Source organism: Lissotriton helveticus, chromosome 9 (assembly GCF_964261635.1).
Source record: "Lissotriton helveticus chromosome 9, aLisHel1.1, whole genome shotgun sequence".
In the NCBI taxonomy this organism is placed as follows: Eukaryota; Metazoa; Chordata; class Amphibia; order Caudata; family Salamandridae; genus Lissotriton; species Lissotriton helveticus.
In genome coordinates this window covers 148,447,349-148,465,124 of record NC_136070.1, presented here as the reverse complement: position 1 = coordinate 148,465,124, position 17,776 = coordinate 148,447,349, and the positions used below count along the sequence as shown (strand labels likewise).

The 17,776-nt window shown below is 42.5% G+C and overlaps 1 protein-coding gene across 4 annotated transcripts in view; it reads left to right on the top strand.

Moving 5' to 3' along the window:
* The window catches only part of MIDEAS (mitotic deacetylase associated SANT domain protein), a 733,716-nt gene extending 719,169 nt beyond the window's left edge, over positions 1-14,547 (top strand). For all 4 annotated transcript variants that reach the window (XM_078659668.1, XM_078659669.1, XM_078659670.1 and 1 more), the window contains 2 exons: positions 7,584-7,762; positions 13,657-14,547. In XM_078659668.1, the coding sequence (XP_078515794.1) occupies positions 7,584-7,762; positions 13,657-13,912 (435 nt within the window). In that variant the 3' untranslated portion in view covers positions 13,913-14,547. The remainder of the gene's footprint in view (positions 1-7,583; positions 7,763-13,656) is intronic.
* The last annotated feature ends 3,229 nt before the right edge of the window (positions 14,548-17,776 follow it).

The following is a 17,776-nucleotide window of genomic DNA, read 5'->3' as shown; positions in this document are numbered from 1 at the left end:
TGCCGAGAATATAGGGATCTGCTGTACTAATCAGCACAACAGCAATGCGTTATCTCAACAAACAGGGAGACCGGGATCACTCTCCCTGTCTCAGGAAGCCCAAAAAATGCGGGAATGGACTGTTCAACACGGAATATCCCTAAAAGCGGAACATCTTCCAGGGGATCAGAATATCAAAGCGGACACTCTTGAGCAAGCTCAAATCAACCTGCCACGAGTGGGAGATCAACAAGGATATCCTAGAAAGCATCTTCCTAAGATGGGGAGACCCAACAGTGGGCCTCTTCGCGACAGCTCAGAACAAAAAATGCTGGTTCTTCTCAAGCTTGCTTCACCAACGAGGATCTTGGGGGAATGCGTTTGTGATGACATGGTCCGGCGTCTTTGTGTACGCCTTTCCTCCGATTCCCCTCCTGCCACGCATTCTTACAAAGATCAAGAAGGAGCTGTGCAAAATAACCCCGCTAGCCCCATGGTGGCCCAGACAACACTGGTTCACGGAGCTGCTTTTACTATCAGAGGTTCACCCGATTGGCCTTCAACAGATACCTTCGTTCTTGATGATGTCCCAGGGACAAGTACTTCATCCAGATCCGAAATCACTACGCTTAGCGGCCTGGCTCCTGAACACTGCGAATTTCAACATTTAGATATTTCATCGGAATGCAGAGATCTATTATCGAAGGCCAGAGCAGAGAGTACAAACAGAACATATAGGATTAAATGGAAGAGGTTCCGTTTATGGTGCCAAGAGTTTAAGATTCATCCTTTGAAGTTGGCAGCTCATGAGATTATCCCATATAGTCTGCTTCTGGCAAAATCGGGTTTAACCCATGCTTCTATTAAAGTCCATCTTGCCGCTATATCACGGTATAGAAAAACTTCCTCAGGACCATCGTTGTGGTCCGAAAGAATCCTCAAACAGTTCATGAAAGGATTATTTCGAACTTTTCCTCCGATAAAACCTCCACTCTGGCAGTTGAACATTTTACTATCTCAATTAATGAAGCAGCCTTTCGTACCAATTCACAGGGCGGATCTAAAATTCCTATAGCGGAAGGTCTTCTCATAGCGCTCACTTTAGCCCGGAGAGTTGGGGAGATACAGGCTCTCACTATACAGGAACCTTTCATGCAGTTTAAGGAGGACCAGATTTTACTCGGGACTAATCCAAAATTCATACCAAAAGTGCCAACAGAGTTTCATTTGAATGAGCCACTGATTCTTAAGAGATTTTTTCCTCAACCAGCAACGGCGGCAGAAAAAGCTCTCCACTCACTAGATGTCCAGCGCGGTCTCAAGTTCTATTCGCAAAAAACAAGACCTGTCCGCATGTCTTCACAACTGCATCTTTTAGTGCACACAAGAAGGGTTTTCCTTTATCCAAAAGGGTAATTGCCCAATGGATTTCCAGTGCAATACAATTTTGCCATCCGGCGGCTGGGAAGCCGTTGAATGCATGAGTTGGTGCTCATTCTACGAGAGCAGTGTCCACCTCCACTGCTTTGTTTGCTGGAGTACCTACCCAGGATATCTGCAGGGCGGCTACCTGGAAGAGTACACACATTACTGCCTGGATGCAGCTGCTGAGAAGGATGTGGCAGTGGGACAAGCGGTACTGAGAAACCTTTTCCAGTGACGGTGAGCCCTCTTTACCATCCCTCCTTCCTTTATTTGTTACATATGCACATTTTATTGTTATGTTTTGTGATATCTGCAATTTAAAAAAATTCAGTATATATGTATATAATGTGCAGTTCTCAAAATATATATATATATATATATATATATATATATATATATATATATATATATATATATATATATAATATACAGGATACCCAAAGAGATTGACTCGCACTCACGGGGGGGTTCAAATCCACATCGGATTTATTGCACAGAAATCACAAGAGTAGACTCGTTTCGGCGGTACGCCTTCGTCATATATATATAATACCTGGAGTGAAGTCTTATGCAGTATAAAATGTGCTATGTTTTACTGCTCGCTATTCTGATTCAGGCATGTGAATCTATGAAAGCTTCAATACTGGAATAAGAAAACAAGTTACTTACCTGTAACTGTAGTTCTCCAGTATTGAAAGCTTTCATAGATTCACATGCGACCCACCATCCTCCCCTGAGAGGCTCACCTTTGGATTTTGGAACAAGTGCTCAAAAATCTGAAGGGCAAAAGGTTCTCTCAGGAGTGTTCTAGAGGGTGAGAGGTTCAGATTGGTTCAGGGACAATTTTGGTCTCTTTTACATAACGAGGGTTATGGGTTGCGAAATGGAATTGGGCCCTGGCCTCTTTTAGGTTTGCTATGTATCTAAGCATTGCTTTTTTATATACAGAGACTCCCGTCTAGACGGGGAATGATTCAGGCATGTGAATCTATAAAAGCTTCCAATACTGGAGAACTACAGTTACAGGTAATTAACTTGTTTTCTTCTTAGTCCTGAAGGCAGTGCCACAGCTGTGTTTCTGTTCCCAGTTATTTCCTCACTGTTAGTCCTCTAGGCAGTGCTGCTAGCGGATTCTCCGGTCCCAGTGGTAATTCCTCATTCTTAGTCATCTAGGCAGTGGTGTTTGCTGCTTCGCTGGTCCCAGTGGAAATTCCTCATTCTAAGTCCTCTAGGCAGTGCTGCTAGCTGGTTTCCTGGTCCCAGTGGTAATTCCTCATTCTAAGTCCTCTAGGCAGTGCTGTTAGCTGGTTTCCTGGTCCCAGTGGTAATTCCTCATTCTAAGTCCTCTAGGCAGTGCTGCTAGCTGGTTTTCTGGTCCCAGTGGTTAATTCCTCATTCTGAGTCCGCTAGGCAGTGTTTCAGCTGTGTCTGTGGTCATAGTGATAATTCCTCATTCTAAGCCCTCTAGACAGTGCTGTAGCTGTTTCTCTGGTCCAACCAGTAGTTCCTCATTCTAAGTCCTCTAGACCAGTGGTTCCCAAACTTTTGACTCCTGAGGACCCCCATTGAGTCACCACTGGAAGCCGGGGACCCCCAAGCAATTTGTATGAGTTAAATTTCAAATATTAAAACAGTAATTCGAAAAAAATACACGTGTGCATACAAAACAAATACTCAAAGTACTAAGGATTTTGGGGCCAGATGTACGACCATTTCATTTAGCTCCTCGCAATTGGCGACACATGGCGAGTGGCAAATTGCGAGTCGCTAAATGAAATGTACAACAGTGTGTTAAACACTGTTTGGGATTCCCAATGGGGTCTTAAATTGCAAGGTTCATTAATATTAATGAGCCTCTCGCAATTTGCGCAGTTGGGAATGCCAGCCCTCCCAGGTATGGTGGCCTGCTGGGCTCTGCAGGCCACCATGTCTGGGACTGCTTTTAAATAAAGCAGTTTTAAAAAGAAAATGCAGCCCGTTTACCATGCATTTAAAGAAAAAGAAAAGGAAACATTTTCGTTTCATTTTCTAAGGGCAGGCAGAGGTCCCTGGGACCACTGCCTGCCCTTAAAAAATAATTTTTCATGCATTTGCAAAGGGGAAGGAGTACCCTGAGGACCCCTTCCCATTTGCAAATGCATTACCATCTACTTGAAGTAGGTGGTAATTGCAAATGTTTTGCGACCACAAAACATTTGTACATGGTTTTGAGAGTCACTATTTGGAAGGAAATGCCCCTTCCAAATAGCAAGTTGCAAAACGTATTTAGTGAGTCGCAAACAAATCGCGACACGCGAAATAAGCAATGTACATGGCCCAATAGGTTTTTGCATGCGCAAACGGGTTTGCGAACCCGTTCGCACATATAAAAATGGATCATACAACTGGCCCTTAGTATTTTATATTGAAGTAATAGCCCCTCTGTCACATGTATTTCATTTGTTTTATAGCATCTCTCATACCATTGTAGGATGCCAGAGCACTTTACATCACACACATATAGAGACATTGAATCATACATGTAAATCAGTGTGTATATAAAATGTTTAAAGAGTGCCTGGTCTGGAAAAGAACAAACTCCGGATTCAGAACATAACACAGTGGCTAGCACTGACTTTAACATTAAAAATGTATTTTCACCCAAATAAATCTTTTTAGCAGCATCAGGATAATGAATAACTGGGGAAAAACACAAGTTACTATCTGGTACCATGCAGTTTGCAAGCAGCTCTTTGATGACAGTTATAGGTCCCTCTGCTACATTACAATTGTCACTTGTGAAGTGCACAGTAACGAAAGAATCTCTGTGACAAAAGCAGTAACCACGAACCTATGCACATAAAATACTGCTTTTTAAAATGCATGTAAAACGTTCTTTGCAGTAGGCACATTAACCCTCTGTGCTACATTAGTTAAGTCAAAGCTGCCACTGAACAAAACTCTCCTCACGCTCCAGCAGGTACATTAATCACTGGCATGACCTTGACACTTTTATTGTTGCTGGAAAGCTGCTAATTATACAAGAACCTGTGCTTTTAAAACTGTTGCCTATGGACCCCCCAGGGAATGTGTCACGGACCCCTGGGGGTCCGCGGACCCCAGTTTAGGAAACACTGCTCTAGACAGTGCAGCTAGCTACTATTCTGGTCCCGTCCGTTGTTCCTCATTATAAGTCCTCTAGGCATTATTTCAGCTGTGTCTCTGGTCACAGTGGCAATTCCTCATTTGTAGTCCTCTAGGCAGTGCTGCTAGCTGCTTCTTTGGTCTCATCAGTAATTCCTCATTCTAAGTCTTCCAGATAGTGCTGAAGCTGCTTCTGTGGTCCCGTCAGTACTTCCCACAATTTAGGTCCTCTAAGCAGTGCTGCAGCTGCTTCTTCGGTCCTGTCAGTAATTCCTCCTTCGAAGTCTTCTACACACTGCTGCTAGCGGCTTCTCTAGTCCAGTCAGATTCCTCATTTTTAGCCCTCGAGGCAGTGCTGCTACCTGCTTTTCTGGTCTCATATGAATTTCCTCATTCTACGGAGGCGGTAGGTGATCACAACAGAAGGCTTGCCCACGCCATCACTGCCCACGCCTGGAATATCAGGGAGCATACCACCTGGTCAAAACGATACTCAGGGGGAGACAGCAGTGCGGGGGTGGGGGGGGGGGGGTCATAGTTGTTGTTTGAGGCCTCATTGGATTGCTCACTCAGGACTAAAGTGCAATGTTCATTTAAAGATGTATGATGTACGAAAGATAAAAGGCAATAAAGTTTGTTTAAAAAAAACTGTAATTCCTCATTCTAAGACCTCTAGATAGTGCTGCAGCTGCTTCTGTAGTCCGAAAGGTAATTCCTCCTTCTTAGTCCTCTAGACTCCACTAGTAAAGAAAATATAATTTACAATGCCAATAGCTCTCACTTTCACAAATGCGAGACAGATGGTATGTAGGACCAACCATCCAGACGTATCTAACTTTTTAACCCCTTCAAGCCCAACCGAGCACTTCTAAATGCAAATTACTCAAATGGCTGAATGGATTTACACCTAATAATGAAAAGCTTGCTTTCGGACTAAAGTTGTAACTTTTTGCCAAAATTGGTGCAATTCTGTTTAGCTGTTTTTTCTGTATCGGAGAGCAAAACATTCCTATGGGAAATTAACATGAGAAATCAATGTTTTGGAGATATTGTCCTCTTTTTTTCGTGGCCCCACTTGATCAACACATAACTTGTCCGGAAGTATTTTTGGGAATTCTTTTTTTGAAGATTTGTCAGATGGCGCAAAAGTTATTAGTAAAACAAAAAAACATTCTTCCTATGGAAACTTTGGCCTAACTATAACTACCTTGAAAAACCAAGGAGAGTGGCTCATGAAATCCAAAAGGGTCAGAGCACCAGTCACAGTAATAGTAAGAATATTTTACCCTCTGGACTTAGAAATAAAGCATATACTCATTGCAGACACTCTTCATTCATACTCAGGAACAACTCTAAAAGAGAATCCTATACTAATTGTACAAAAATGTATTCTTAAAAAATCATATAGTATTAAAAAAACAATTAGTTCATAACAATGCAATGATAACACATTTAAAAAACAAAGAGCAACAATACACAATAAAAAATAGACCTCAGTGCCCTAAGCACAACATTATAGGCTACAACCTAATGAAAATATATTAAATGGAAGGAAAAACTAATTCTAGGCAACAAGAATGTACCATTTACAAGTTAATCTGTCAGTAACTATTGACATAACTTGGAACCACAATTAGTTACTATGTTTATTGTCCTGTCCCCAGATTTAACAATATTTTACCCTCTGGACTTTATTTCTAAGTCCAGAGGGTAAAATATTCTTACTATTACTCTAACTATAACTACACTGTGCCTAAAACCACTGTGTGAGATAGATAGATAGATAGATAGCTATATGTGTCATAGTAGTGAAAGTAAGCGTGGCCTAGGAACACTTTATTTGGAGCAACTATACTAATAAACACACATTCTTACACATTTGTTTGCAAAGTGCAAATTTCATATAGCAGTTATTACCAAAGTAAATGACACCTCACATATTGCATATTACAATTGATATACACATTGAAATAACTTTTAGGGTCAAGAGGCTTGTCTCTTCAATGCAATTTTACCTACTGCACAAATGTAATCCCTTGAATCCTGTTTTTGGTCAGTTATCTTTTTGCAAAGCAATCCTGAAAAATACCACGGCATAAACGAAATATGCAATTTTACAGAATGCAATATACTACCATTGTGAGGGAGGGGACAGGCATCATGACCCACTTGAGAAATTACCTCTTGTGAGTCATAACCCCTCACAACACTCAACAATGGTAATAGCGCATGGATCTGCATATATACTATATATTTGTATACCTATATATGAATATATTACCCAGAATTCCTCGATTGATAATATAGGACCATATTACACAGTTCCTTTGCACTTTCAAAGTTCCTTTTCAACAAGACATTTTGCTAACCAACTAGTCAAAATGCTATGGGGTTTCAGAGAGATTTGTGATGAAGTTGTGAAAGCTTCACTCATCAACTTTGCAACAGCCTTGTATCATGCAAGCCCCAAAATACCTTTGATCGCCCCCATAGAGACCTGACCCACTCTTGAAAGACCACTGCTGCACTTTAAAACAGCTGTTCCTGAATCCACTAAGAACTTGAAGTTACCTTTACACAGTCTCAATTCTCACCATTAACTATACAAGCCTGCTTAAAGCCTCCAGCGGTGTCAGAGGACAAACAGCACTACCCAAAAAGACAGGATCTCGGTTACAGAAAGTAAAGTAAGAGGTGCTAGTACTGAAGTAAAAAGGTGGCTACATAATGACAAATGCGGTTTCCAAAGTCTTGTACTTGCAGTGATTCTTCATATTGAAAGTGTATGTGACCTTACACCTGAAATTAGCATTTAATCTTGGGTGCATTCAGAAACTTTTCCTCCCCTTGTTACACAGACCACAGTTGGCACATGCTAAACTTGTGACATGGTTGGTAACTAAAGAGTATCAATTTCTCTCCCATTGCAGTAGGGCAATTCTAGGTGAAGTTTGTTCTGGAATTGCTTTGAACCAGTCAACTTTAGCCCTTGGACATTTGCTTTTCAACTACCCAAATTCCTAATGGGTTTGTATTATTTTTACCCACTTCATTAGACCACCGATCCATTGATCCTCAGAACCCAAGATGTCCCTCACAGAAATGTGGAGCCACCAAAGGAAGTCCCAGTGGTGAAAAAACGGAATACTCGTCCTCCAGCAGAGAGGAAGAAAGAGACCTCCAGTAATGTACCCCCAGAACAGGAAGGCAGTTTCCCATGTGTAAAATGTGGCAGGTAAGTTGAGGCTCTTTGAGAATAAAGGTATTTTGCACAATCTTCAAAAAAGAAAATACACCAAATGAAATATTGCATCATTTTCCTTTTTCTAAATGTTAATGACATTTGAGATACAGAACGGTAGTTTTGTCTCTATCATGGTGCCTTTGTTCAAATCTTTTTTATAGCTTAAGTTTTCAATTATCTTGTTAAAATTAGTGTGCATTTAAGTAATGTTGCAAGGATAAAATTCTAAGGCTTGGCCAAGACCTACAGATATAAATATTATTGTCGGCCACTCAAACCCACAGCTCCATCAAGGTCATGCTTATGTAAGTGGTTATTAAAACAACCTATTTTGGTTTTCTACTTATTGTTGCAGTTCTGAGGTTTTGGTCTTGTGGTTGTTTTGTTGACAGCAAGCAGTACTAATTATGGTTCATCTCACTTGACAAAATAGTAAGGCGTATTCGAAACCAAGAAAATAATTGGTGTACATTAGGGACAAATTCATACAACACCCTTCAGCCACAATAAAATAATTCATTTTCACTAGGAAACACTCAAACTAGCAACAATTATGTTATCTATTAGTTGCTTAAGACTGTCTTCATATCTGTTTACATTCCATCGTATTTACAGTTGTCTGCTTACTATTGCCACTACTTTCTGGTCCAGAGAAAAGAAAAGGGCTTGCGCCCTACCCTACATTGCGAGACCTCAACTACTTCCTCAAAAAGGAAAAGTTTGAGATGCTGACTCTGCCTCAGGTCTTGTCTGCCCTAGACCCAGGAGACTGGATGGTAGTGTTCGACTTGCAGGACACCTCTCTTCACATTCCCGTCCTGCCTGCCCATTGACACTACCTGTGGTTTACAATAGGACACGAGCACTTTCAGTTCCCCGTGCTCCATTTTGGCCTTACGGAAGCCCCTCGGGTGTTTACCAAGGTGATGGCGGTGGTCGCAGCTCATCTGCAGAGAACAGGTGTGCCAGTCTACCCATATCTCAACAACTGACTGTTAAAGGCGAGTTTGCCCCAGGCTGTAGTCTCCCACCTCCAGACTATGGCAAACCTTCTGCTTTCGCTGGGGTTCTCTATCAACGTGCCGAGACTCACCTGACTCCCTCTCAGACGCTCCTTTTCATCTGAGCTGTTCTGGATACAGTGCAGTTTCGGGTCTATCCTCCTGAACAGCGAATCCAGAATATTCAGGCTATGATAATGTTTCAGCCTCTATTCTGAATTTCGGTGAGAATGACTGAGGCTACTGGGCCCTTGCATCCTGCTAGTGACACATGCCGGATTGTATATGTTGGATCTGCAGTGGGACTTGATGTTCCAGTGGGCGCAGCATATGGGGAATCTCTGTGACGTGGGTCAGATCTCGGAGGGAACTGCACAGGATCTGCAGTGGGGGCTACCGGACCGCGATTGGGTCAGAGGCAGACCCCTCTCCCTTCCCCAGCCAGACAACACAGTAATTAGATGTGTCACTCCTGGGCTTGGTCGTATATCTGAGAGAGAAAGAGATCAGAGGACTCTGGTCTCCAGCGGAATATGGACTCCATATCAACTTGCTGGAGCTCAGAGCGATTTGCTTGGCACCAAAAGCCTTTCTTCCTTCAATCAAGGAAAAGCTTGTTCAAGTGTTCATGGACAACACCGCCATGTACTGCAACAAACAGGGTAGGGTGGGGTCGTGGACCCTTTTTCAAGAGGCAGTGCATAACTGGACGTGGCTGGGACAGCAGGCATTTCCCTGGTGGATCAACACATGGCGCAATCTCTGAACACCAGGGCAGACAAACTTAGCCATTGATGTCTAGCGGATCCAGAATGGCGCCTATGTCCGGAGGTGGCGCATGGTCACTTTAAGCAGTGGAGAGAGCCTTGGTTAGATGTGTTTGCCTTTGCCGAGAACACTCAATGTCAGCAGTTTTGGTCGCTGGAATTTCCAAGGCGGCACTTTTCATCTTCAGTGGATCTCAGGCCTCCTCTGCGCCTTTATGCCAATACCACTCCTGTCCAGAGTGCTCAAGAAGATCAGGAGCGATGGGGCCCAAGTCATTCTTGTGACTCCGGACTGGGCACGGAGAGTCTGGCATCCCGATCTTCTCCAACTGAGCATCGATCCTCCAATCAGGCTACCCCTTCAGGAGGATATTCTGTTGCAGGCAAACCCCCCCCAAACCTGTGAACTCTACACCTTCTTGCGTGGAGATCGAGCGGCAGCAGTTGATAGCATTTGACTGTCTGTTATTTTGGCAGCGAGGCATTCTTCTACCAAGACTGTGTACACCTGCTGGTGGCACAGATTTATAAGATTTTGTACAGAGATCTGCTGATTCTCTTTCTGCTTTCCTCTCTCAAGTCCTTCTCATTATTTTGACACTTGCCCAGCGGGGTTGTGCTTTGGGAACTCTCAAAGGGTACCTTTCGGCCCTGTCTGCTTTCTTGAGGCTGCCAGACCAACCCTCTTTATTTAAATCCCCGATTGTAAATAGATTTGTTAAGAGACTTGTACATTTGTTCCCACCTGCCCCTTTCATCATGCCCGAGTGGGACCTTCATTTGGTTCTCTCTTTCTTGATGTGTGCTCCGTTCGAACCTCTGCACAACTGCCCCCTCCAGCTGCTTACTGTCAAAATAGCCTTTTTAATGGCAATAACTTCTGCCGGGAGGGTGAGTGTGTTGCAATCCTCCTTACCTGACAATCTTGATAAGTTGGTGCTTTGCACTAGGGCCTCTTTCTTACAGAAAGTGGTAACACCATTCCAGGTGGGTAAAACGATGACTGTGTCCCCTTTCTACGCTCCTCCACAACCCTCAAAAGAAGAGGAGCAACTCCACCATCTGGACACAAAAAGCATTGTTGTTTTACCTTAACCACACTAAAGAGTTCCGGGTGGACATGGGGTACGTTGGCTCTAAGAATGGTCCTGCGGTGCAGGAGAGGACCATCTCACGATGGATCGTCCTCTGCATCAAAATTTGCTACGCTTTGGCCAAAAAGGAGCCTCCTGAAGGCTTAAGGGCTCATTCCACCAGAGCTAAGACTGCTACCTCGGCGCTGCAACATGGTGTTCCAGTTCTCTAAATTTTTCAGACAGCAACGTAAGCATTCCTGCACATGTTTACCAAACAGTACTCCTTGGGCAGTAAAGTCCGAAGGGATGGACTGCTTGGAAACTCTGTCCTGCAGGACGTCCTGGCCTAAACGTGTCCATTGTCCCTCCAGGGATGGTATTGTTTGGGTATCTGTTCAAAGGTAGGGAATCTGTGGCTAAATGTCTATCAGATGGACAAGTTACTTACCTTCTGTAACGCCTTATATGGGAGAGATATATCTAGCTGCATATTCCTTACTGGCCCACCCATCCTCCTCTCACTGGGAATAGGTTTTTAGGGCCACGGCTGACCCCCTTTCAGGGCCTAGGTGTTCAAAAACACACCAATGTCAGTGCACTTTGTGGCTCCGCGCTTCTGGCTTGGAAAGTCGTGAAAAGTAACTGTCAGCGTGCTGAGGAGGTCTATATAGGTGAAGTGGACATCGCAATGGCTGAGATGACGGCATGCTGAGCAGACCAATGCCACCTACCGGTATTGCTCGAAGAAAAATCTTCGGTATTGAGTCTGATATCTGGGAAATTCAGAAGTAAGGAATCTCCGACTAGATCATGACTTGTGTTTTCGCAGCATACAAAAAAAAATGACCATCTCCTTTTGTCAGTGTCTTGTGACCCTTACAGTAGTGAAATCCAAATGCAGGTACTTGCAAAGGTTTCTCGGCGGTGCACTTTGATACGCAATTTACTTCCCACCATAATCATATGTAACAAGTTCTTTTGACTAGTAATTTATATAGTTAACAAATTAAATTTTCTTTTCCTGAGCCCGCCCTCTTGTTTCTCATAGTGTAAATATGTAGATTCTGAGCTCACTTTGTAAGTTTTTTGTGCAGACACTCTCCACTTTGCTTTACCCTTTCGGACCCAGAGAGGAGGCCTGTAGAGGAGTTCTTCCTGAACAATCTTCGAGGCATCTCTTCAATCCTTCTGGGTAGATCTTTCTGTTCTCTTTCTGTACATACCAATATTAAGTTAACTCTCCCTTCTCCATTTGCTTTTTGATCACATTAAGGTTATCATTCCCTGTCTATCTGGTACTATTGACTGAATGGTATACCTTGACCAATTCCAATTCCAGCATCAAGCGCTGGGACACTCCTACGCTCAATAAAAACCTTTCAATCATTCATCTTGACATGATCTTTCAACAAAGACTTTAGTGGTTTCACAATTTCTGGTCTTCAGAACGATTTCCACTTCTTGTTGATGTGCTAGTTTTAAATATCGGATGTCCCTGCTGTTGCAGTCCACATAGCACGACTCTACCTGGGGTGACTTGCAGCATTTTAGAAATAAGAATCACCACTCCTAGTCATGAAAGCTGTCCGCTTAAGTGCTGTGAAGAACTGAAATAAGAATTGTCTAAAGCACAAGACCACATTGGTGTCTCAAATGTAGGGGATCTGCTCATGGGGTGGGGTAAAGTAATTCTCTACCCTGCAGACTGAGTGCAAGCCAACTCAACGTCCGATGTTAAAGTACACCCAACTGAGACCCCCCCCCCCCCCCTCCCAGTCTGAGGAGTTGGATTGGACTGAGATCTGGGAGTACGCCTCTATGGAGAATAGAGCATTGCTCAGGGACAGGTGGGAAAAGGAACAATACCCTCCGATATAGTCCTTAATATTAATAATCTAGACATCTTACAGAAAGAATGAAGTGGGAGGAAGACCTCGATTGGGAAGCAGCTCCAATACTCCCCAGGGATTTTGCCGTTCAAAATCCTTCATTGGGCATACTAAAGGGGAGTAGCTGTATAGAATGAGATTGGCTCCAAGACCTAATTGCTTGAAGGGCAAAAGAGGAGGCGCATTCCTACACACAATTTGAGGCAGTAGTAAGATACAGGAATACTTGCAAAGTATACTTCAGGAGTTTCGGCAGATCCTTGAATGTGAATTGCCTTCACTGCCCCAATATTGAGGATCCTAAATGACTTGGACCTGCCAAGAAGGAAGCTTACATTCTGTGTAGGAAGGATTGTTGCAAAGTGTGACCTGGAAAGGAAATTGGAGTCCCCAGTGGTGCCTACAAAGTAGAAATGACAATCTGGCTTGTACCTCAATATAGAGGTAGGAGTGTTATGAATCCAGAGATTGTCCCAGAAAAGTTAACAAGACCTAGGGATAGTGGAGGGGCATCTATAGGATATGTGATAATGCCTGGACCCTAGGCAGCCGTGAAAACAGCATTGGTTCAGTACGAGTGGGGTAGACTGAGGAAGACTAGATCTACCAACTGCATACCGGTAACGTCTATGATTTTGTTTTGTATACCATTTATTTGCTCTGTCCTACAAAGATTACACTACTTACTAGTTCAATGTGGTTCTTTACTGTAAAACAGGAAATGATTTTGGTACTGGCTTTGACAAGTTACGCTGTTTCAAGAGACTAATTCAATAAAAATATATTTTTTTTAAAATCATTTGGCTCCTACTGGTTGCCCTCTTGTAAATGGGGGTCCTAGCTGATGTCACCCAGTGGCGTAGGAAGGTGGGTGCGGGACGCCCCGGGTGTCATCACTGAGGGGGGGGTGACAAAATGGCAAAAACGTGTTTTACACACACATTTTTGCCATTTTGTGAAGCCAGGGGTGACAAAAAAAATTCCGCACTGGGTACCACCTGACCTTGCTACGCCACTGATGTCACCACTAAATTAACTGTTCCAACCCGACTACAGTCTAGTGCCTCGGTCATATTCCCTTATGAAGAAATTTCATTCTGGAGACCCGAAGCAAAAGTTTGATATTTAACTACTTTTCTCTCCTTTTCCCAGGGTGTTTCCTAAAGTGAAAAGCCGCAGTGCCCACATGAAGAGCCATGCCGAGCAGGAGAAGAAAGCTGCAGCACTAAAGGAAAAGCAAAAAGAGCAGGCCGCTGCAGTGGAAGCGGCAGCGGCGGCTGCAGCCGAAGAAGCAGCCCGAAGCAGGGCGCTGCAGGATGAGAGCAGCGGTAGTCCGAGCACCAATAGCAGTTGTAGTAGTAGCAGCAGTAGTAGTAGCTCTGGGAGCTCGGATGAAGGGGAGATATAGTAAAGATGAACTCCAGTTCAAGAGCTGCAAAGCTGGCCCTTTGCTCATGCTCTCTCCAGTTCCTTTCTTTGGACTCTGCTATTGTCACAGCCAAACTTCAGAGCCCTTCCAGCGACCGCTGCCAGTATGGATTTAGTGGGCAGATCGGATCACCTCGCGGTGAACTTTTGACTGTTATTTTTTTAAAGAAAAAGATTTATATTTATTTATAAAGTGTATTGAGTTATTAATTTGAAGAGTGCAATCCGGAGCTTAATATCAAATCCAGCACCCTTTACTCTGGACACGTGCCTGGGAACAATGTTTAGCTGAACTCTTGAAGAAAACCTTCTAGACACTGAAGCATTTTGGGCAGGCAGCTGCTGAAGTCATTCTCTGGTGAAAACACAGAGAAGGTAGATGCCATACAATTCCATGTGTTCTCTCTGAGTGTCTGAAAATGTGACGCTTGAAACTTTTTTTTTTCTTCTACATTTTGACCTGCCAATACATGGTTGTCCTTTGCTCCATAGAGGGCTTACCCATGCTAGATATAGTTATGACAATAGTTCTAAAATTGAGCCTGTGACATCAAGATCAGTATATTTATTGGCTCTGGGGCTGAGCATTTATGCAATAAAACAATTTCACATGTTTGTGAAGTGTATGACTGTTCTTGAAAGTCTTTCTGGATACACTCCCCTTGACCCTGCTCCGATTGCCAGTACATGATAGTGTGATCTAGTGATATTGATGGCCAGGTGCTTGTAACTGCATCTCCACACTGGTCTGAAATGTTCTGAAACAGAGGAATGCGTAGCGAAGGACCGGGGCTATCGAGAGCACACTCCAGGTTGCGCATGGTGTGTATTGTTGTGGTGGTTTAGAGAGAGACTATGGTTTGATTTTCTGTATGGCAGACTAGGTAATACAAATCTGTTGCCCCTGCTCTAGAGACATGCCAGCGGCCATCTCCTTAATAAATCCAGTTCACGTTTTTGGACTATTGCACAATCCCAGATTGAAGAGACTTGATAAAGTTGTCCACTCTGGGTTTGAGTACATTTGAAATATATTTGAATTTCACTGTGTGCAGATCTGTTGATTTTCCAAGAAAATACTTTAGTAGCTGTGGGTATCATGAAATTCTGGCATGGATGAGCCCCTCATGGACCAATGTTGCACAACCTATGCTTAGATAAAATGCAGCCCCGCGGTTACATGCCTCCTTGTACGTTTTCGTATTTTGAATGCACATAGTCCTGTGTTATGTTTTGCAAGATGCTGCAGTAGTGAACCAGTTATATCTTGGCTATATATATAGAACTATAGTGGAAGGCGATATTACTTGACAAAAGTGTTACGCTGAGTACATAGGTGATCAACTCTAAAACGACTTAGCAAACAGTGAATCTATAACTTCTAGCACATCATTATCATACCATTATTACAAACGGGGTTTAAAGAAGGATATAGAATAAAGTGTAATAGTGATCAATTCTGTATTCGCAAAGGACAGTGTACTACTGAGCCAATCAGCCAGGCAGTGTGCATTTTGAGAAGAATGAAGCTTTAAACATACAGTACATCATTGGTGTGGACTAATTAACTTTCTCTATGGGCACTTGAGAGTGACAAAGCATAGACCAAGAGCATAGACCCCCCCCCCCAAACACTTCAACAATTAAATATATATTGCAATAATAAAACACATATTAAACAATCTGTAGATGGCAATGCCTTTTTGTTCCTAAAGCAATCAAGTATCATTAATGAAGTATTTTTTCTGGCATTTTGCCTTTGTTCCAGATCAGTAATAATCCCATTTGTAGTAAATGGTGTTAAATAGTTAAGTAATTTGCTCTGCGCCACAGATTATATTTTGCCATTAGAGGGGTCTCTATCGTTCTCCAGATCAGTCTTATTAACTGTGCTATAGATCTTATCTCTGAACTCGGTCATGTTGGCCTAATACCATGAGATTTTCTAAACAACATTGGCACTGTGGGAAGAGTGTTTTTTGGGTTCTCAAAGTGAATGAGTACAATGGACAATATAGTCCTTCTGTAAGATAAGTATTGATCGGCCAGTTATGCTACGTTATGGGGATCCTGATTTTTGTGAAGGGCACTATTAGTCTTAAGTTTTCTTACCCTTAAAGAGAGAAAGCATAGACTGACGTGCAGATATAAATGTACCTTCTTCTGGGGTTGTATGGTAGCCTATCTTTATAAGCGTTTGAATCAAGTTCCACTTTTCGAATTTGCACACTGCTCTGGAAACTGATCCATGCCAGAGCACATAGAATAAACTTTTCAAACATCTTCTTGTTTCCCCAGCTTAAATCTAATACTCAGAGTTGCATCATAGCCCCTAGCCATACAGCCTAAAAAATATTTTTAGGGGCCATAAAGCATTTTCAGTGAATGCTTCTTGAAAAAGTAGGCCATGCAGAGAAAGATTGACAGATGCTTCTCAATTACAGGCTCTATCTTGCAGATTCATGTGCGTACAGTACAGGTAGAATTTTCATTAGGACTTGCAATATTCTATAAGAAATTTCACTGTAAAGCCTCATCTACTATATTATCTAACCGTCCTGTCATGGTTACTTACATAGTGCTGCATTGGTGCATTCACTATTAAATTGTTTGCCAAGTGGAGACTGGGACCTAGGAGCTGCATTTCATCTGATTTATTTGAAAATAACCTAATGCATATGAAGATCACAGGGAAGAACGACTCAAAGGGTGGGAAATTGGGGGTGGTTTATGTGCAAACAACCACAGAAGTTAGCCATTAATTTCATCAGCAGTCCCAAGTCTTTATGCTCATAATGGAGGATTTGTGTTGGGTCATAGGCCACAGTGGCGGACTCCTACCAATGCACATTAGGAACACATTTTGAACACTTAATTGCACACAGAAGTGCCATCTTTGGCAAGTGGGGATTCAGAGTGCAAGTTAATGCAAACAAAGTCGAAAAAGAATGTACAAAATAGTGTACAGTATAAATGTGTACATATTAACGTTAAATATAGATATTTGTGCATTTTTTGTAAAGCAAGAAGAATTTGCGTTCCTTTATCTGCGTCAAAGACAATCTTCTTTTTCGACACAAAGAGAACGAGTGAGAAGCTCAATTTAATACATTTGTGTTTCACTGGTTTGCTGCAGCTCAGACTTCCGTGCTTTGGTGGCCAGGTGTTTTCTCTGTTTTTGCACCCTTGCCACCTCTTTATTCAAGAATAACCAGCATTTTAGGACTGGTGAGAATTGCAAGGCAATAGAATGTGATTAATGAGATGTACCAGGCATGCAAAACAGTGGCCACATCTGTGATGTAATTTCAGATAAATACAGTAAGGTATTGTTCGTGCCCAGCCCTTATAATTATATGCCTATTTTCTTGGCCAATGAATTGATAATAGTAGTATTATTGTATATACCAGTGTGGGAGAAACTAATGCTGATAGAAATAATGTCTTCTAACATGCACATAAGGCTGTGAAAATGTTTCTTGCAGCTTTCTGGGAGCTTCTGTGGAGTAAACCATGTGGGCAAAACTCGAACAGGATTTACACACTTAATATATGCACTGTTTGGCTGCATTTTCTTTGTTATACAGTACTACATTAATTATTTTTATAACTTAATAATATAAAATTCATTAAAATGTTGCTGTTTCCGCTGTTATTATTTCAGAATTAGCATGCGTTTCTCAAAGGGTATTGATTATCATGTTGACTTTATTTACATGTATAGTTTCTGTAAGAACCAGCGTGTCTTCTAAGCTAGACCTTGAGACCGTGCAGACAGTAGCACTCCAGCTTTCCTACCCTTATTGTCTTTCCTCCAGCCCCCAAAACAAAAAATGCTCCCTCC